This window comes from Coregonus lavaretus (genome assembly GCF_964263955.1).
Source record: "Coregonus lavaretus genome assembly, chromosome: 33".
NCBI lineage: Eukaryota > Metazoa > Chordata > Actinopteri > Salmoniformes > Salmonidae > Coregonus > Coregonus lavaretus.
In genome coordinates this window covers 25545275-25567649 of record NC_140020.1, presented here as the reverse complement: position 1 = coordinate 25567649, position 22375 = coordinate 25545275, and the positions used below count along the sequence as shown (strand labels likewise).

The 22375-nt window shown below is 40.1% G+C and overlaps 1 protein-coding gene across 1 annotated transcript in view; it reads left to right on the top strand.

Moving 5' to 3' along the window:
- Positions 1 to 22375, top strand: part of LOC311108240 (sodium/potassium/calcium exchanger 4-like) — a gene marked incomplete at both ends in the record, with an annotated part of 61356 nt that overhangs the window by 4754 nt on the left and 34227 nt on the right. The window contains one exon of the mRNA XM_084150857.1: positions 5799 to 5915. Within this exon, the coding sequence (XP_084006983.1) occupies positions 5799 to 5915 (117 nt within the window). The remainder of the gene's footprint in view (positions 1 to 5798; positions 5916 to 22375) is intronic.

Here is a 22375-nt window from a genome sequence, read left to right as displayed (position 1 = left end):
AGCTGATTGGACCGAGTTGCAATATGATTATTCTCTCTCTGTCTTTCTGTGTCTCTCTGTGTGTGTGCAGTCCTAATAGGGCCCTATAAAATCTGTTTGATTTTTTTTGGCTGATTCTGTTTAGTTTTTTCCCAATTTCTGTTTTGTTTTTCCAGGTTTCAGTTTTCCCAGTATTTTTCAGGTTTTTGCTGACAAAATCACATTTTTAATTTTTTAGAGAAAAACAACACAATTGGATGTTCTAAGTCCACAACAATGCTTAAACCAGATCAGGAGACCACTTTTGAGGTCTGGGAAAAAAGAAAGAAATGTAGATCTACATTTAGAATTGTGTGTGTAGTTACCCTTTAATGCAAGTGAGCACCAGCCAGAGATCAGTGTTTCTGTAGCGCTCATGTGATTGCAGAGTTTGTTAAACAAATGGCCACTGGATTGATGGAAATAATCATGATATCATTCTGCCAGGTATACAAGGGCTTCTTTGTAGTTAACATTTAATTGAGAAGGTTTTTGGGAAAGCCTTTCCATCTACCAGCAGACAGTTATCATTAGCATTAACGCTAATGGCTACACAACGTGTAGACTAGACATATGCATGCAAGCACCTCCCACAACACATCGATGGGGGCATTCCTGTTCCGTTTCAGAAAGTTGCATGTAAATATGAATCACTGATGCATTTTGTTCATGTCTTATTTTTTTTATTTTTTATTTTTTTGTGATTAACTTGGGCAAATTAATGCATTTTCCAATAACTTCAATACATTTAGTTTATTTCCTACTAAGTTAAAAATATAAACTGTAAACATTTACCTCGACCTTATGGCAAAATGTGTAGAATTGCAGGAAATTGCCTGTAAAACTGCTACATTTTCTCTCCGCCCCATGGAAAAATATGTAAAATTGCAGCAAACTTGCTGTAAAACGGCAACATTTTCTCTACGCCCCATTGCAAACGGCACAGAATTACACCCCCATCCCTGATCTACAGCTACCCTTTGGTCTCCCATCCAAGGTTTTACCCAAGCCCAGTCCTGCTTAGCTATGTTATGTCACTGACTATTACCAAGAGCGTGATTGTTGAGAGATCCCCACTTAAAAACTAAATAGATTCACTGCTGCTATTGAAGTCATTCCAAAGGGTACATTTAACCATACTTTATCAATCATCAATGATGCTATTTAGGCCTATATAGTGTTTGAAAAGTCATCAACAGCAATTGTTTGAATTCAAGCCAGAATTCAACAAAAAATTGACAATACAATAGGCCTAGGATTTCAAGCACTGGTTGATTTAAAATGTTATGATATTTTATGATATTATTGAATTGTGTTTGGTTGTCAACGCAACCAAATATCAACATTTTGCCATCAGAACAGCCTTAATTCGTCGGGGCCTGGACTCTACAAGGTGTTGAAAATTTTCCACAGGGATGCTGGCCCATGTTGACGTCAATGCTTCCCACAGTTATCAAGTTGGCTGGATGTCCTTTGGATGGTGGACCATTCTTGATACACACGGGAAACTGTTGAGAGTGAAAAACCCAGCAGCGTTGCAGTTCTTGACACAAACCGCTGCGCCTGGCACCTACTACCATACTCCGTTCAAAGGAACTTCCATTTTTTTGTCTTGCCCATTCACCCTCTGAATGGCACTCATACACAACTCAATAAAAATATTTCTTTAATCTGTCTCATCCCCTCTCATCTACTCTGATCTGAAGTGGATTTAACAAGTGACATCAATAAGGGATCATAGCTTTCACCTGGTCAGTCTATGTTATGGAAAGAGCAGGTGTTCTTAATGTTTTGTATACTCAGTGTATATGTTGGATTCACGTCTCCATCTCAACCAAAAATCTAAGTTAAAGTATAGTAATAAATCAAATCAAAGTGATTTAGTCCTACTATATAACTTAGATTTTTGGTTGAGACGTGAATCCAACATTTCAATTATTCATTTGTAGACAAACTGGAATTAATGTCAGAATAAGTCAGTGGCACAGATGGAACTATCCAAGCAGAAGATGCATCTCTTTCAAATGTTGATATTTGGTTGCGTTGACAACCAAACACAACTCAATATCACTTTTGAAATACAACTAATAGCCTTTTTTAACTTGTCGACAAGTTAACAAATGATATGTTGGATTCATATCTCCAACTCAACCAAAAATAAAAGTTAAAGAATGGGATTAAGCCGGTGGCTCAGATGGAACTATCCAAGCAGTAGATGCATATCTTTTTAAATGTTGATATTTGGTTGCGTTGTCATCAAAACACAATTCAATATTACTTTTGTAATGCAGTAAATTCATCTTAAAGTTAAGGCCATCTTACAAACCAATGTAACATTCAACCTTAAAATGAGTAACACATTCATGGCCACATTTTGAGGTTATTGCAACTATACATTTCTTATGTACACTACCGGTCAAACGTTTTAGAACACCTACTCATTCAAGGGTTTGTCTTTATTTTTTACATTGTAGAACAATAGTGAAGACATCAAAACTATGAAATAACACATACGGAATCATGTAGTAACCAAAAAAGTGTTAAACAAATCAAAATATATTTGAGATTCTTCAAATAGCTTTTCCTTCACTCGGCGGTCTGACTCATCCCAAACCATCTCAATTTGGTTGAGGTCGGGGGATTGTGGAGGCCAGGTCATCTGATGCAGCACTCCATCACTCTCCTTGGTAAAATAGCCCTTACACAGCCTGGAGGTGTGTTGGGTCATTGTCCTGTTGAAAAACAAATGCTAGTCCCACTAAGCCCAAACCAGATGGGATGGCGTATCGCTGCAGAATGCTGTGGGAGCCATGCTGGTTAAGTGTACTTTGAATTCTAAATAAATCACAGACAGTGTCACCAGCAAAGTACCCCCACACCATAACACCTCCTCCATGCTTTACGGTGGGAAATACACATGCAGAGATCATCCGTTCACCCACACTGTGTCTCACAAAGACAGCGGTTGGAACCAAAAATCTCTAATTTAGACTCCAGACCAAATTACACATTTCCACCGGTCTATTCTTATTGGTGTTCTTTAGTAGTGGTTTCTTTGCAGCAATTCGTCCATGAAGGCCTGATTCACACAGTCTCTTCTGAACAGTTGATGTTGAGATGTCTGATTCTTGAACTCTTTGAAGCATTTATTTGGCCTGCAATTTCTGAGGCTGGTAACTCTAATGAACTTATCCTCGGCAGCAGAGGTAAATCTGGGTCTTCCATTCCTGTGGCGGTCCTCATGAGAGACAGTTTTATCATAGCGCTTGATGGATTTTGTGACTGCACTTAAAGAAACATTGAAAGTTATTTAATTGAAACACAATCCAGGTGACTACCTCATGAAGCTGGTTGAGAGCATGCCAAGAGTGTGCAAAGCTGTGTGTGTGTGTGTGTGTGTATGTGTGTGTATATATATATATATATATACTTTTTTTGTTGTTGTTTTAACACTTTTTTGGTTACTACATGATTCCATATTTGTTATTTCATAGTTTTGATGTCTTCACTATTATTCTACAATGTAGAAAATAGTAAAAATAAAGAAAAACCCTTGAATGAGTAGGTGTTCTAAAACCTTTGACCGGTAGTGTAATCATCTAAAATGTGCATGTTCAAGATACAGTAGTATGCATAGGTCATCATCGCAGTTCTGTGGAGATCTTCACAATTGCTGTAATAATCGGTGCAGAATCACTTGCACAATGCACTTTTAATGTAATCTCAACTGCAATCCAGGTCATTTGGTTCTGCTATTAGATGAAGCACCGTGATATCACATTTAATCTGTATACATATTCAAAATATCCGACATTGTATTCTCATTTGAACTTTGCTGTGCTTTTAAATGGTTGAAAGTGCAGTGATAGACATTTGGGTGACAACTAAACCAAAAATCAGACTGTTTTTCCATTGGAATTTGGTTGTGCTTTGAGATGGTTGAAAGCATAGTGACAACACATTGGAGATTCAACTAACTTTTGACTGTCTTTTTGAGTGGGTGAATATAGGTTGTGATCTCATTGATCAACGTGTCAACCAAATATGACCCAATTATCCATGTCGAAATTACGTAGGCTAATGTCTTTGTTTTCTGCCTCAGGAAAGCAAATTCGTTTAGGTTTTTAAGCCCCTTGCTCTGTAACCTAGCTTGTTCTGCCTTGCAATTATCATGGTTTCATCCCGAGGCTTCTATCTCCTATAGAATTCCGACGTCGTAACGCATCTTAATGTCTTACCTCAAAGCTTGAGTCTGGTTGGTCTGTTCAGTTCTTGACCGTGACTTGACCAAAAATCTATACCCTAGGGTAAAGGTTAGTTAGTCAGTGATTCGGTTAAGACACTAATCCTTTTCTGTTGGTGGTTGAAATCAGTGAGCCTATACTCTAACTAGGGTCCAACACTGACATCTTGCACATTCCAATCTCATTGAAAACCTTTGAGAAATGACTTAACAAAAGCCACAAGCGTCGCAAGTTGGCCGTGTGTATGGGTGATTTGCATCCAGTAATCGGGAATTAAGCAGTTCTCATTTTGTATTCATCCCACTTGAAACCCTTAACATTTAAACCTGAAAGGAAGGGGGAAATTAATTGTAATGAAACCTACTCCATCCTACAATGTGATTCATTATCAATCTAGTTTGTGGTAGAATTTCCATGCGTATCAATTTCATTTCAAATGATCAGCATTCAAATCATTGTCACGATTTATGAATGCATCAGTATTTTTTTGCACCTTTTTCATAGATACATTGGTTATGTCTCGTTCAATGTTACTTCGTGGTGGGGAAAAAGTACTCAATTGTCATACATGAGTAAAAGTAAAGATACCTTAATAGAAAATGACACAGTCACCCAGTAAAATAGTACTTGAGTAAAAGTCTAAAAGTATCTGCTTTTAAATGTACTTAGGTACAGTGGTGGAAAAAGAAAAAAATGATCATACTTGAGTAAAAAGTAAATGCTATACATAAAATTCCTTATATTAAGCAAACCAGATGGCACAATGTTATTGTTTTTATCTATTATTATTTACAAAAATGCAGTATTTGTGTTTAGTGAGTTGACCAGACCAGAGGCAGTAGGGATGACAACGCTTTATATTGCTAGGTGCGTGAATTCAACCATATTGCTGTCCTGCTTGAGCATTCGAAATGTAAAAAGTACTTTTGGGTGTCAAGGAAAATGTATGGGAGTAAAAATAACATTTTCTTTAGGAAAGTAGTGGAGTAGAAGTTGTCAAAAATATAAATAGTAAAATACAGATACTACTTTTTTTTGTATTTTTGTGACGAGGTGTGAAAGGAGTCAGGCGCAGGAGGTAAAATACCGAAGTCCAGAGTTTAATCCGTTTACATAAATCAAACGCACCAAGCGTCAAACGAAACTATACAAGGGAAAACATCCACCTTGGCAATAACACAGTGAAATGTAGCTCAACCGAGCTACCCGCTCTCACAACAAACAATCACTCACAAAGACAAGGGGAACAGAGGGAACACTTATACACATACTAATTAGGGGAATGAGCACCAGGTGTGTGTGATTGACAAGACATAACAAGTGGAGTGATGAGAATGGGATCGGCAGTAGCTAGTACTCCGGTGACAACGAACGCCAAAGCCTGCCCGAACCAGGAGGGGGGGCAGCCTCGGCGGAAGTCGTGACAATTTTAAAGTATATTTACTTAAAGTACTTTATACCACTGATGTTACTCTACTTATTTATGTAACGTGGCTATGGTTTTTTTTATGAGCAAGGATGCCTCTTTTCTTCCAGGGCATGGAATAACATTAATAAATGGACACGAGAAGTATGAACATTGGGGAAGGAGGCTCATGGGACATGAACCCGACAACGACAACGAGACAGAGTCGAAGAACTGCACAGAGCCAGGTATGCTTCCATCACTGGGGAAAACTACTGCCGACCATGGCCATAGTTTTGTATTTATTATTTGAACCCTGATTACTGTTATGTAGAGCTTGCCAGCTTGTAGTCCTAAAAAACGTAAATTAGTTACCTCTGGTTTGTTCAGCCATTCCTATGGGGGAGATTAATGGGGAAAGAATGAGGTTTTGGGATAAATGCTGAAAATAAGGTCTGAGGTTAACACAGGCTTAGGAGATCTTTTACGTTTTGTTCTGAGATAATATCAGTCAGTTAACATGACCTTTATGAATTATGAAGCCTTTATGCTTTATGTTCTTGTTTTGATTACATACCCACATGAAAAAATACTATAGTATACTATGATATAAATACTATAGTATAACACTGTAGTATTTTTGCAGGCTTTACTGTAGTATTCATCAGGGTTACCCAACTAGCGGCCCATTTTATTTGCCCCCCCCCCCCCCCCCAAGTTTTCTGAGCAAAATGTTTTTAAGTATTTACATTTTTTAGAGTTTTCATTGTTGGACATAAAAGATTGTAAAAACACCAGTTATTTTAATTTTGGAAATCTGTTCCCAAGTATTCCCATGCATAATAGAGACACATGATCGTATACAAATGTAAGCAACGTTTGAAATTATCATGTTTTTGTCAAATATTATATCTGTTTGTGATCAAATTGCAGTCTACAAATGATTTGTAATTATGTTCCGGACCCTCGACCATCCGCTCACGAAAAAATCGGCCCGCGGCTGAATCTAGTTGATGATCCCTGCTGACATGCAGTAATGTTAAATAATGGTGTAATAGCTTACAGCATGTTGTATTAATTGTGATAGGCTCACGTTTTACCGGTACTGCGTACCCCCACTATTTATTTTAACGGGACGCCGTACCGGACCGTACTGCCTTACTTTAACCCCAGAATGTGCTACAGCGACAAAATCACTCTCTCCTGCTGCGCTACGATGATAGTCGCTGTGATGTAGGGTTCAGCCAGGGGTTGATGAACAGTCGGAAGTGTGAATGAAATGGTAGGAGGGACATCCCAGCTTCAAGTGGTGTCAGATTTCACATCCTGCTTCACAAAGGCAAAAGAGACATACTACTGTGTCCGTGAGAATCAGGGCTACCGCTCAATGCAAGCTATTTCCATCTATGGTGTCCACCGATCAATTTATAAGCGGAAACGTAGGTCGGAACCGGTACCAGAACCACGCAGATCCCTAAAACAGAGGACTTTACATTTTTTAACACTCGGAGGGTGACGCAAGGTAACAGACACTTTGGAAGGTAGTGTTGCCGGCTATTTATAGTTTCTTTGTGACACATATGGCCCAATGGAGATTGAGTGTCTCTTTCTCATTGCCGGCCACAGACAACAGAATCTTTTGAGGGCCTCACTGAAAGTGTTGAGGGTTGAAGCAACCTCTTATAAGAGGACGTTTTGAAGTGTTTTTAAAAAATGCAGTAGGGTCCTTTTGAGACGCGTGCCAGTTGACAAGATTATGTGCTGGAAATGTTACTACTTCTAATCCCGAGGGGGATTACCTATTTATTTATCTTCTTGCCCACTGCAGGCAGACTGCCCCAATCATTCCTCCTCTCTTTTGTACTACCCTTATCCTGGCAAACAATATGTTTTTATAAACTAAAATCATGGCTATTTTCTACGCTGCGCTCATTTGAGACCACGGTTTTGTTTCCAGGAATAGGCTCAGTATGACCGAGACGCCCACCTAACATCCTAGCGTCTCCCCAAGCACTCCCCCTCTGCCTTGGACACCTGGGGCAGAGCAGGGAGAGTTGGGGATGGCACCAGGGTAGTCTATAGATGGATGAGAATGATCATTATCCTAGGCCTTTTTCCTGTTGGTCTTTTAAACGATTGAATTTCTTTCAGGCCCCCAATGCTAATTTAAAGCTGCAGACTTGACACTGTATTGGTGTGGGGGAGAAGGAACGCAAGGTTAAATCGCAGGAGGAATATATTGGCCAAAAACATGTACTTTTTTCCCCCAGTAGCATAATTAATATTCTATGGTGCATTAGAACTGAATGCTAGTTTCAAATACATGCAACTTAAAAGTTGCACATCAGAGCAACCTTGAGGGAATCTTATTTGGGTCAGAAAAGGATGATCATATGATAGGGAAGATATCCAAAACCTTGCAGAGAGCATATCCAACTGACAATGTCTTAGATTTTTTTTTTTTACTATTGGAACCAAGACTTGAAAATAACTGATGTTTGCACAAGATGGAGGGAATGTTGAAGCATGTCACGAAATTACAGTTAACAAAAATGTACACTTAATCCAGTATAAACTAATGTATAGAATTTATTATACAAGAGACAAAATTTACAAATTTTACAGCACAACGGCAGAGTCATGTCTTAAGTGTAAAACCAATAATGACTCAATAATCCATGCTTTCTGGGAATGCAATGAAGTCCAAAAGTTATGGGCGGAGCTAGAAAGTTGGCTGTCAGAGGTATTACAATGTAAACCTTTATTCCGTCTGTCTGCATATTTCAAGACCTGGCATATGGGAGTGCAGTGAGATACCCAATGGGCTGGACACTTCTCTTCTCATCACTCATCTTGAAATAACAAATACTAAAAACGTGGAACTCAATCCGCCATCATTAACACATCAAATGATGTATTATTGAAATAGCATGGGTGACCGAGAAAAAACAAATTGGTACAATTAAGTGGCAAAAAATAATGCAGGCACTAGGGATTGAGGTGTGAGCATGCGGGACTGGGCAGATGAAATGTAGTCATTGTTTGTGTGCGTCTCTAAGTTGTTGTTCGTATGTATACGTCTGTATCTGGAGTAAACATTTTTTAAATAAAAATAGATTTGAATGCTAAAAAGCAAAGTAGAACTGAACAATAAAGGAAAGGTTTTATTATGGCTTGGTTTCTAGTATGTAATAATCCCCGGGGGGATTTTTTGATTGCAGTGGTTTTAGATACTGCATCACACTAATCTGGAAGAGGGAACAAGGGAGGGAGGGATGTGGCGGCGTAGAGGTGTGTATGTTGTGTTTTTTTGGCAGAGGTGGCGTGAGAGGAGAAGGTGAGTCACACTGCCCCAAAAACTGAAACGTCATGGCGCTGGCATCCTTCAAACGGCTGTGTCTGCGTTTTTTGTGTGTTGGTGTGTGTATGTATATACATAGACAGTAACAGTCAAAAGTTTGGACACACCTACTCATTCAAGGGTTTTTCTTTATTTTTTACTTTTTTCTACATTGTAGAATAATAGTGAAGAAATAAAAAATATGAAATAACACATATGGAATCATGTAGTAACCAAAAAAGTGTTAAACAAATCAAAATATATTTTAGATTCTTCAAAGTAGCCACCCTTTGCCTTGATGACAGCTTTGCACACTCTTGGCATTCTCTCAACCAGCTTCACCTGGAATGCTTTTCCAACAGTCTTGAAGGAGTTCCCACATATGCTGAGCACTTGTAGGCTGCTTTTCCTTCACTCTGCGGTCCAACTCATCACAATTGGGTTGAGGTCGGGTGATTGTGGAGACCAGGTCATCTGATGCAGCACTCCATCCCTCTCCTTCTTGGTCAAATAGCCTTTACACAACCTGGAGGTGTGTTGGGTCATTGTCCTGTTGAAAAACAAATGCTAGTTCCACTAAGCCCAAACCAGATGGGATGGCGTATCGCTGCAGAATGCTGTGGTATCCATTGCTGGTTAAGTGTGCCTTGAATTGTAAATAAATCACAGACAGTGTCACCAGCAAGGCACCCCCCACACCATCACACCACCTCCTCCATGCTTCACAGTGGGAACCACACATGCGGAGATCATCCATTCACCTACTCTGCGTCTCACAAAGACACGGCGGTTGGAACCAAAAATCTCAAATTTGGACTCATCAGACCAAAGGGCAGATTTCCACCTGTCTAATGTCCATTGCTCGTGTTTCTTGGCCCAAGCAAGTCTCTTCTTATTGGTGTCCTTTTAATAGTGGTTTCTTTGCACCAATTCGACCGTGAAGGCCTGATTCACACAGTCTCCTCTGAACAGTTGATGTTGAGATGCGTCTTACTTGAACTCTTTGAAGCATTTATTTGGGCTGCAATTTCTGAGGCTGGTAACTCTAATGAACTTATCCTCTACAGCAGAGGGAACTCTGGGTCTTCCTTTCCTGTGGCGGTCCTCATGAGAGCCAATTTCATCATAGCCCTTGATGGTTTTTGTGACTGCACTTGAAGAAACTTTCGAAGTTCTTGAAATTTTCCGTACTGAGTGACCTTCATGTCTTAAAGTAATGATGGACTGTTGTTTTTCTTTGCTTATTTGAGCCGTTTTTGCCATAATATGGACTTGGTATTATACAAAATAGGGCTATTTTCTGTATACCAACCCTACCTTGTCACAACACAACTGATTGGCTCAAACGCATTAAGAAGGAAAGAAATCCCACAAATTAACTTTTACAAGGCACACCTGTTAATTGAAATGCATTCCAGGTGACTACCTCATGAAGTTGGTTGAGAGATTGCCAATAGTGTGCAAAGCTGTCATCAAGGCAAAGGGTGGCTACTTGGAAGAATCTCAAATATATATTTTGATGTCTTCATTATTATTTTTATTATTATTATTATACAATGTAGAAAATTGTAAAAAATAAAGAAAAACCCTGGAATAAGTAGGTGTGTCCAAACTTTTGACTGGTACTGTATATGTATTTGTATATATTTACATTTACATTTTAGTCATTTAGCAGACGCTCTTATCCAGAGTGACTTACAGTTAGTGAATGCATTCAGTGCCTTCGGAAATTATTTAGACCCCTTGACTTTTTCAAAAAAAAAAAACGTTACAGCCTTTTTCTAAAATTGATTAAATAGTTTTTTCCCCTCATCAATCTACACATAATTCCACATAATGACAAAGCAAAAACAGGTTTCTATAAATGTTTGCTAATTTATAAAAAAAACTGATCACATTTACGTAAGTATTCAGACCCTTTACTCAGTACTTTGTTGAAGCACCTTTGGCAGCAATTACAGCATTGAGTCTTCTTGGGTATGACGCTACAAGCTTGAAACACCTGTATCTGGGGAGTTTCTCCCATTGTTCTCTGCAGATCCTCTCAAGCTCTTTCAGGTTGGATGCACAGCTATTTTCAGGTCTCTCCAGAGATGTTAGATCGGGTTCAAGTCCGGGCTCTGGCTGGGGTACTCAAGGACATTCAGAGACTTGTCCCAAAGCCACTCCTGCGTTGTCTTGGCTGTGCGTTTAGAGTTGTTGTCTTGTTTTCATCAAGGATCTCTCTGTACTTTGCTCCATTTATTTTACCCTCGCTCCTGACTAGTCTCCCAGTCCCTACAGCTGAAAAACATCCCCACAGCATGATGATGCCACCACCATACTTCACCGTAGGGATGGTGCCAGGTTTCCTTCAGACGTGACCCTTGGCATTCAGGCCAAAAAGTTCAATCTTGGTTTCTTCAGACCAGATAATCTTATTTCTCATGGTTTGAGAGTCTTTAGGTGCTTTTTGGGAAACTCCAAGCAGGCTTTCATGTACATTTTACTGAGGAGTGGCTTCGGTCTAGCCACTCTACCATAAAGGCCTGATCGGTGGAGTGCTGCAGAGATGGTTGTCCTTCTGGAAGGTTCTCCCATCTCCACAGAGGAACTCTAGAGCTCTGTCAGTGACCATTGGGTTCTTGGTCACCTCCCTGACCAAGGCCCTTCTCCCCTGATTGCTCAGTTTGGCCGGGTGGAAAGCTCTAGGAAGAGTCTTGGTGGTTCCAAACTTCTTCCATTTAAGAATGATGGCCACTGTTCTTGGGGACCTTCAATGCTGCAGAAATGTTTTGGTACCCTTCCTCAGATCTGTGGCTCGACACAATCCTGTCTCGGAGCTCTACGGACAATTCCTTCGACCTCATGGCTTGGTTTTTGCTCTGACATGCACTGTCAACTGTGGAACCTTATATAGATGGGTGTGTGCCATTCCAAATCATGTCCAATCAATTTCATTTACCACAGGTGGTCTCCAAAAAGTTGTAGAAACATCTCAAAGATGATCAATGGAAACAGGATGCACCTGAGCTCAGTTTCGAGTCTCATAGCAAAGGGTCTGAAGACTTATGTAAGTAAGGTATTTCTGTTTTTTACATTTAATACATTTGCAAAACGTTCTAAAAACCTGTTATTCTGTGGTATTGTGTGTAGATTTCTGAGGATTCTTATTTATTTAATCCATTTTAGAATAAGGCTGTAACGTAACAAAATGTGGAAAAATTCAAGGGGTCTGAAGGCACTGTATATACTTCCCGAAGGCACTGTATATGTATTAGTATATGTGCGTGTGTGTGTCTGTTAGAGAGACAGGGCTGGAGAAAATGAGGTGCAGTAGAGGCTGTAGTGTTGGGATAATTGATTTATGGGGCGAGTGCCAGGGCCGGTGCCGGGTGGCGAAGAGAAACGGTAACCTGCTTACCCACCCTCGGTGGCGAGTCACGCAGGTTAGTCCATTTTGGGGAAACACCAGAAGGCATTTTAAAAGGGGAATTACACAAGCAGAGGATTATGCTGCTACCTCATAATGGAACCTGACCTTGCTTCCGCTTCTTGCTCACAAGCCAACAGGAAAAACAATACAGGGCCCTGTTAATTTGCCACCAAACTGTGGGGGGGGTGTTGCTTAACTCAATATTAGGAAGGTGTTGCTAATATTTGGTAAACTCAGAGTACTTGTTGAACATAGCTATAACCATCAGTCTTGCGCGTTTTCATGGCCACTCACTCACTTAAGTTTGTCAAGGTATTGACATCAGCGTTAAGAAATTGCTCTATTGCAAACGCTAATTTCCTTTTTTCCGTTGCAAAATGTTTTAAAATGTTGGGTGCCCTATTGAACAGAACCCAGTAGAGAGAATGGGGGGGGGGGGGGTGAGTGAGTGTACCAGGAGGGTGAAAAGATTTGGCATGGGCCCTCTAATCCTCAAAGTTCTACAGCTACACCATTGAGAGCATCTTGACTGGCTGCATCAACTGTTGGTATGGCAACAGCAAGACAACTGACCGCAAGGCGCTACAGAGAGTGGTGAGTACGGCCCAGTACATCACTGGCCCCCAGCGCCATGCCATCCAGGACCTCTATACGAGGCGGTGTCAGAGCTCAGAGGAATTCCCAAAACATTTTCAAAGACTCCAGCCACCCAAGACTGTTCTCTGCTAGTTCATGGCAAGCCGTACAAATGCACCAAGTCTGCAACCAAAAGGATCCTGAACAACTTCTACCCCCCATGCCTTAAGACTGCTAAATAGCTTATCAAATGGCTACCCAGACAACCTGCATTGAACCTTTTTTGCACGAAGTCTCTTGCACTGACTCTATGTGCACACACTGGACTCTACCCACACACTCACACATACTTACACTGACACCCCAACACACACACTACATACGCCCACACTCACATAACATGCGCACACATGCATACTGACGCCACACACTTTCACACTCACCACATACGGTGCTGCTACTGTCTATTATTTTGCCTAGTCACTTTACCCCTACATACATGCCTTCAGAAATTATTCACCCTCCTTGACTTTCTCCACATTTTGTTGTGTTACAGCCTGATTTTTAAATAGATTACATTTAGATTTTGTGTCGCTGATCTACACACAATACCCCATAATGTCAAAGTGGAATTATATATATTTTTAATGTTTACAAATTAATAAAAAAAATGAAAAGCTGAAATGTCTTGAGTCAATAAGTAACATAAATTGCATGGACTCACTGTGTGCAATAATTGTATTCAACATTATTTTTGAATGACCAAGTCATCTCTGTATCCCACACAAACAATTATCTGTAAGGTCCCTCAGTCGAGCAGTGCATTTCAAACACAGATTCAACCACAAAGACCAGGGAGGTTTTCCAATGCCTCACAAAGAAGGGCACCTATTGGTAGATGGGTAAAAATCAAAAAGCAGATATTGAATATCCCTTTGAGCATGGTGAAGTCATTAATTACACTTTGGATGGTGTATTAATACACACAGTCACTACAACGGATACAGTTGTCCTTCCTAACTCAGTTGCCGGAGAGGAAGGAAACCTCTCAGGGATTTCACCATGAGGCCAATGGTGACTTTAAAACAGCTACAGAGTTTAATGGCTGTGATAGGAGATAGCTGAGGATGGATCAACAACATTGTAGTTACGCCACAATACTTGTAAGAGTGTGATTTGAAGGAGTCAGGCGCAGGAGGGTAAATCACAGAATACAGAGTTTATTCCGTCGTACACAGTTACGCTAGATAGCGTCAACAGTCCAGTGCGCTAAACAGACGCACTGGAACAAATACAGGCACACAGGGAAAATATACCCCGGCAATACAACGTACAGGGAGCTCCACCGAGCTATTATCATCTCACATGAAACAATCACCCACAAGGACAAGGGGGCAGAGGGAACACTTATACATGTATTAATGAGGGGAATATGAACCAGGTGTGTGTAATTGACAAGACAATTTGAATAATGAGATATGGAGCGGCAGTGGCTAGAAGGCCAGTGACGACGAATGCCGAAGCCTGCCCGAACAAGGAGGGGAGGCAGCTTCGGAGGAAGTTGTGACAATACTAACCTAATTGACAGAGTGAAAAGAAGAGAGCCTGTACAAAAATATTCCAAAACACACATCCTGTTTGCAACAAGGCACTAAAGTAATACTGCAAAAAACTCTGTCCTGAATACAAAGTGTTATCTTTGGAGCAAATCCAATACAACACATTACTCAGTACCACTCTTCACATTTTCAAGCATAGTGGAGGCTGCATCATGTTATGGGTATGCTTTCTATTGTTAAGGACTGGGCAGTTTTTCAAGATAAAAAAATAAACAGAATGGAGCTAAGCACAGGCAAAATCCTAGAGGAAAACCTGGTTCAGTCTGCTTTCGATCAGACACTGGGAGATGAATTCACCTTTCAGCAGTACAACCTAAAACCCAAGGCCAAATCTACACTGGGGTCGCTTACCAAGAAGACGGTGAATGTTCCTGAGTGGCCTATAGCAAGACCTGAAAATGGTTGTCTAGCAATGATCAACAATCGATTTGACAGAGCCTGAAGAATTTTTTAAAAGAATAATGGGCAAATGTTGCACAATCCAGCTGTGGAAAGCTCTTAGAGACTTACCCAGAAAGACTCTCAGCTGTAATCGCTGCCAAAGATGCTTCTACAAAGTATTGACTCGGGTGTGAATACTTACGTAAATTAGATTTCTGTATTTAATTGTCAATAATTTTGCAAACATTTCTAAAAACATGTTTTCACTTTGTCATTATGGGGTATTGTGTGTAGATGGGTGTGAATTATTATTATTATTATTATTTTTATTTATTTTTACCATGTTGAATTCAGGCTGTAACACAACAAGTACCTCATACCCCTGCACAACAACTCGGTACTGGTAGTCCCTGTATATAGCATGTTATTTTTACTCATTATTGTTATTCACTGTGTTTCTATTCTATTACATTGGTTATCTTTAACTCTGCATTGTTGGAAAAGGACCCTTAAGTATTTCACTGTTAGTCTACACCTGTTGTTTATGAAGCATGTGACAAATAACATTTGATATGACTGTCTCTCTCTCTCTCATCTACAGTATATGGTCCAACACGCCTGTATCAGCCTCATGTATATATTTATATTCCAGTGGTGGTCCCTGAGGGGGAGTAGGTGTTTTGCCTATTGCCCCGTTACACCGCTGAATGCATGCATTCCACAGCGGTGCCCCCTTTAGGTTATTGAACCAGCAATCTTCTGGTCCAACAAGTCTGCTTCCCTTCTCGCCGCTACATCTACCTTACCCTGGCACTCTATTGCCATGTACCCTACTCTTGCACATTGTTGTTATGTTCGCTATGTAGCCCCTAGGGCTGGGCGATATGGCCAAAATATAATATCACATTATTTTATATTTATTAATAATAAAAGTTCTAAATATGCTTTGAGTAGTTCATTACCTTAGGGTGGCAACACATACATTATAAGGGATTTCAATGGGTCTTCCCCATTCTGATTGTTTTATACTGTTCAATCCAACTTCAAACCAAAATAAATTTAAGCATTTTCATCAATTTCTGTATTTCCTGCACTTTTGTTATTATTTCCACACTGTGCTACGCAGGGCTGTATGATATGGGCAAAAAATCTAGGGTTAGTTAATTGGTGAACTGTTGGAATCATGAAAATATAATTATTTTTCTAATTCTAAAGTTGGAATATAGTGGGAAGCAACTTGAATACATTGTTGTCTGACATGACGACAAATAAATAAGCCAGGGAGGAATTATTGACAGGTTAGTAACAATTGTTGGGACGTTTGACTTTCAGAAAAACATATTGGTCAAGCTCAAGCACATATATATTTTTTAGGTGCATTTTCCAACCTGTTAGGTGCCTAATTGAGCTAGTATAATGGTGAACACTTGAACAGGAGTTAAAAAAAAAACATTTGGCCAATTTGCCGCAAATTTGCGGCAAGCTCATTCCCCTTAAACCACTCGAGTGTTGCTTTAGCATTATGCTTAGGGTCATTGTCCTGCTGGAAGGTGAACCTCTGTCCCAGTCTCAAATCTCTGGAAGACTGAAACAGGTTTCCCTCAAGAATTTCCCTGTATTTAGCGCCATCCATCATTCCTTCAATTCTGCCCAGTTTCCCAGTCCCTGCCGATTGGAAAAACATCCCCACAGCATGATGCTGCCATCACCATGCTTCATTGTGGGGATGGTGTTCTCTGGGTGATGAGAGGTGTTGGGTTTGCACCAGACATTTTCCTTGATGGGCAAAAAGCTCAATTTTAGTCTCATCTGACCAGAGTACCTTCTTCCATATGTTTGGGGAGTGTCCCACATGGCTTTTGGCGAACACCAAACATGTTTGCTTATTTTTTTCTGTAAGCAATGGCTTTTTTCTGGCCACTCTTCCGTAAAGCCCAGCTCTGTGGAGTGTACGTCTTAAAGTGGTCCTATGGACAGATACTCCAATCTCCACTGTGAAGCTTTGCAGCTCCTTCAGGATTGTCTTTGGTCTCTTTGTCTCTTTTTAATGCCCTCCTTGCCTGGTCCGTGAGTTTTGGTGGGCGGCCCTCTCTTGGCAGGTTTGTTGTGGTGCCATATTCTTTCCATTTTTTAATAATGAATTTAATGGTGCTCCGTGGGATGTTCAAAGTTTCTGATATTTTTGTATAACCCAACCCTGATCTGTACTTCTCCACAACTTTGTCCCTGACCTGTTTGCAGAGCTCCTTGGTCTTCATGGTGCCGCTTGCTTGGTGGTGCCCCTTGCTTAGTGGTGTTGCAGACTCTGAGGCCTTTCAGAACAGGTGTGTGTGTATATATACTGAGATCATGTGACAGATCATGTGACACTTAGATTGCACACAGGTGGACTTTATTTAACTAATTATGTGACTTCTGAAGGTAATTGGTTGCACCAGATCTTATTTAGGGGCTTCATAGCAAAGGGGGTGAATACATATGCACGCACCACTTTTCCGTTATTAATTTTTTTAAACAAGTAATTTTTTTTATTTCACTTCACCAATTTGGACTATTTTGTGTATGTCCATTACATGAAATGCAAATAAAAATCAATTTAAATTACAGGTTGTAATGCAACAAAATAGGAAAAACGCCAAGGGGGATGAATACTTTTGCAAGGCACTGTACCGTGCAGTAGGCAAAAAGCAGGCACAAATGCATTAAAAAACTAAAAGTCAATTTAACAGAGCTATAAATAGTGTCTTAATTGCATATTAGAATTGGAATGAGACACTCATGGCTCTTCCAGCCATTGATCTATTAATTCCTATCACTTCTCACACTATATACAAGAGCAGATGCTTATCCACTATTGTTCAGTGGAAAAAAGACATGCGCGCAACAGTCTTACTGTGGGGGAATCTGTTCCTGGCAGCTGATACACCGTGGTCTGTAGGAATTCCCATGCGGGGGCACAGTGGGAAAGTTGTTATCAAGCACATAATAGGACTTGAAATACATCCAGTGCCCCAAGCAGTGTACCTTGCTCCAATGCCGGTCCACTAATGACTGTAAACACCTGTGAGCAGTCCCCAAGAGCCAACACAAATGGGTAGGTCTGGTCACATTCACCTGGTGCAGGTACTCAACCATGTTGGTTCCAACCTGTTAGAAATAATTTGATTTTAGAATATGAGGACTTGTGCAACGCATGGAGGCACACTGACAATGCCAACACACAATTTATGTTGTATATTTTATAGCCATTTAAATCAATCAACACTTAATCCCTGATTTATGCCTACAGCTTCCATTCATTTGGGGTTAGGTTAATTTACACAACACTTACCACGTTTCCATCCAAACATTCCATGCCGATGAATGACCTGACACACTAATAAAGTCATGACCTGGCTGATGGAAACGGTACAATTGTATAACTGCCTAGAGACTTGTTTGTTCGACATGGTGGGATCTTTTTTGTGTCGTTAAAATTAATTACGCGAGAAATGGCAGTGGAAACTCAACAGTTTATTAGGCTACAAATTAAATTAATTACAGTGGGGAAAAAAAGTATTTAGTCAGCCACCAATTGTGCAAGTTCTCCCACTTAAAAAGATGAGAGAGGCCTGTAATTTTCATCATAGGTACACGTCAACTATGACAGACAAATTGAGAGAAAAAAATCCAGAAAATCACATTGTAGGATTTTTAATGAATTTATTTGCAAATTATGGTGGAAAATAAGTATTTGGTCACCTACAAACAAGCAAGATTTCTGGCTCTCACAGACCTGTAACTTCTTCTTTAAGAGGCTCCTCTGTCCTCCACTCGTTACCTGTATTAATGGCACCTGTTTGAACTTGTTATCAGTATAAAAGACACCTGTCCACAACCTCAAACAGTCACACTCCAAACTCCACTATGGCCAAGACCAAAGAGCTGTCAAAGGACACCAGAAACAAAATTGTAGACCTGCACCAGGCTGGAAAGACTGAATCTGCAATAGGTAAGCAGCTTGGTTTGAAGAAATCAACTGTGGGAGCAATTATTAGGAAATGGAAGACATACAAGACCACTGATAATCTCCCTCGATCTGGGGCTCCACGCAAGATCTCACCCCGTGGGGTCAAAATAATCACAAGAACGGTGAGCAAAAATCCCAGAACCACACGGGGGGACCTAGTGAATGACCTGCAGAGAGCTGGGACCAAAGTAACAAAGCCTACCATCAGTAACACACTACGCAGCCAGGGACTCAAATCCTGCAGTGCAAGACGTGTCCCCCTGCTTAAGCCAGTACATGTCCAGGCCCGTCTGAAGTTTGCTAGAGTGCATTTGGATGATCCAGAAGAGGATTGGGAGAATGTCATATGGTCAGATGAAACCAAAATATAACTTTTTGGTAAAAACTCAACTCGTCGTGTTTGGAGGACAAAGAATGCTGAGTTGCATCCAAAGAACACCATACCTACTGTGAAGCATGGGGGTGGAAACATAATGCTTTGGGGCTGTTTTTCTGCAAAGGGACCAGGACGACTGATCCGTGTAAAGGAAAGAATGAATGGGGCCATGTATCGTGAGATTTTGAGTGAAAACCTCCTTCCATCAGCAAGGGCATTGAAGATGAAACGTGGCTGGGTCTTTCAGCATGACAATGATCCCAAACACACTGCCCGGGCAACGAAGGAGTGGCTTCATAAGAAGCATTTCAAGGTCCTGGAGTGGCCTAGCCAGTCTCCAGATCTCAACCCCATAGAAAATCTTTGGAGGGAGTTGAAAGTCCGTGTTGCCCAGCGACAGCCCCAAAACATCACTGCTCTAGAGGAGATCTGCATGGAGGAATGGGCCAAAATACCAGCAACAGTGTGTGAAAACCTTGTGAAGACTTACAGAAAACGTTTGACCTGTGTCATTGCCAACAAAGGGTATATAACAAAGTATTGAGAAACTTTTGTTATTGACCAAATACTTATTTTCCACCATAATTTGCAAATAAATTCATTAAAAATCCTACAATGTGATTTTCTGGAAATGTTTTTCTCATTTTGTCTGTCATAGTTGACGTGTACCTATGATAAATTACAGGCCTCTCTCATCTTTTTAAGTGGGAGAACTTGCACAATTGGTGGTTGACTAAATACTTTTTTTCCCCACTGTATGATGAACTTCACAGGATGGTGAACATGCAAGGCGATGAGCTTGAGTTGAAAATGCGAGGGAAACCCATAAATTTTTTTTTACATGGGAATTTAACGGCAAAAGTAATTTTTATGTGCATTATGTCATCAAGCACAGCCTTTTAGCCGCAAAAAGTATGTTTCCTGGAAACATGTCCGGTGGGAAAATGTGAATATTGTCTAATGCAGATTTTAGAATATTCGCAGGAAAATCTGTCGCAAATTGGATGGAAACCTACCTAATGTCTTGGAGTGTGCAGTTATGCGTAACAGATTTTGGAATGCTGTTCCTTTCATTCAAGGATTACAAAATGCCATCATCTAATTTCCCCATGAATCTCCCTATGCCTATCCACTATTTAAACTTACAGGCTGCAAGTTAATGAAGGACTTTCTGGTCTCATTAAAGCTGGGTCGGAATGTCTTCCAGCCTATCTTGTAGACTGGTGTTGGGAGGACCACTGGCAGAAGTCTTAAAGCGATGTCACCTTGTGTATCTGGAGAGAAATGTTTAGTGAATAACTTCATTTTTTCCATGCTAAAAATAAATTGGCATCTGAGGCACCACCAGCAGGGTCATTTCAAACTATGCCTACACTTCGAAGAGAAGACCTTGGGCCTGCTTCTCACTGGGCTGGCAGTTTTTTTTTTGTCATGAAGACCACGATCCAGTTATTAGTGAGTTTCCCCAAGCAGTCTGGGTTTAAAATGTAGAAGTCCTGAGCAATCTGTAGTAAGCAGACACATTCTTTATTTTTATTTTACTTTATTTTATTTTTTAAACAACAACATAGATTGACAAAAACAATACACAACTTAACATTTATATACAGTACATATCCACAAAAATATATGACATCACTCTTGCTCAGATGTTCCCACTGAAACCTTGACCTGTCTGGTGCACACACATTTCTCTGTCCTCAGTTTGATTGAATGCCTCAATCTGTATTGTTTTCCTTGTAACTGATTGCTTCTAGAAAGAAAGAAGGGACAACACATGATCAAGATGAGCTAGCTACTAGTTCAAAGCAAATAAAATATGTAATTGTTACAAAGAATGAATGTATGGGCTACATTTATGAGAATAATACATGCATTTACTTACCTTTATCAATCTTGAAGACAATACACTCATTTATCACGCAAAAAAAGTGTTATGAGTGCACCACAAACATGTTTCCAAGGTGTTGATGCATCCTCCTCCCAATAAAGCCTCTTCCAACACCACGGGTAGGGAAGTGGCAATAAATATTATTGTTGCCAAAGGTTTGCTGCAGATTCACCACTAGTGGCAAACATTTGCAAACTTTTGACAACATTTTGTGGCACACTATTTACTTTGCAGCAAATTGTGGGAAGTTTGCAGAAACAAATTCATTTTTGTAAGGGTAGTGATATCAGGGACACACAGAACATCTTAAATAAAATATACTGAACAAAAATATGACCACAAAATGTAAAGTGTTGGTCCCATGAGCTGAAATAAAAGATCCCAAAAATTGTTTTAGAGAATTTGGCAGTACGTCCAACTGGCCTCACAACCACAGACCACCTGTAACCACGCCAGCCCAGGACCTTCACATCCGGCTTCTTCACCTGAGGGATCATCTGAGACCAGCCACCCGGATAGCTGAGGAAACTGAGGAGTATTTATGTCTGTAATAAAGCCCTTTTGTGGGGAAAAACTCATTCTGATTGGCTGGGCCTGGCTCCCCAGTGGGTGGGCCTATGCCCTCCCAGGCTCACCCATGGCTGCGCCCCTGCCAAGTCATGTGAAGTCCATAGATGAGGGCCTAGTTAATTTATTTCAATTGACTGATTTCTTTAAATGGACTGTAACTCAGTAAACCTGTTAATTGCTGAATGTTATGTTTATATATTTTTTCAGTATAATAATCAATACAATAATTATGAAAAAAACATTATTGATGAGAGAATTTAACTAGAACTATAAAAAATGAAGAAAGAATTCTTATTTTATGGCTTATATTTCTTGTGGAATGTTTTTTTCTCCAAAATGCATAAAATTCCATTTACCTTAAAAACACAAAAAATATATTTAAAGGACACCTGACCTTTATATTTAAAGCCTTTTGGAATCTACATTTTACACTAAGTAAGAAGTGATATATTCATACCCCTTGACTTATTCCACATTTTGTTTTTACAGCCTGAATTCAAAATGTATTAGATTTTTTTTACTCACCCATGT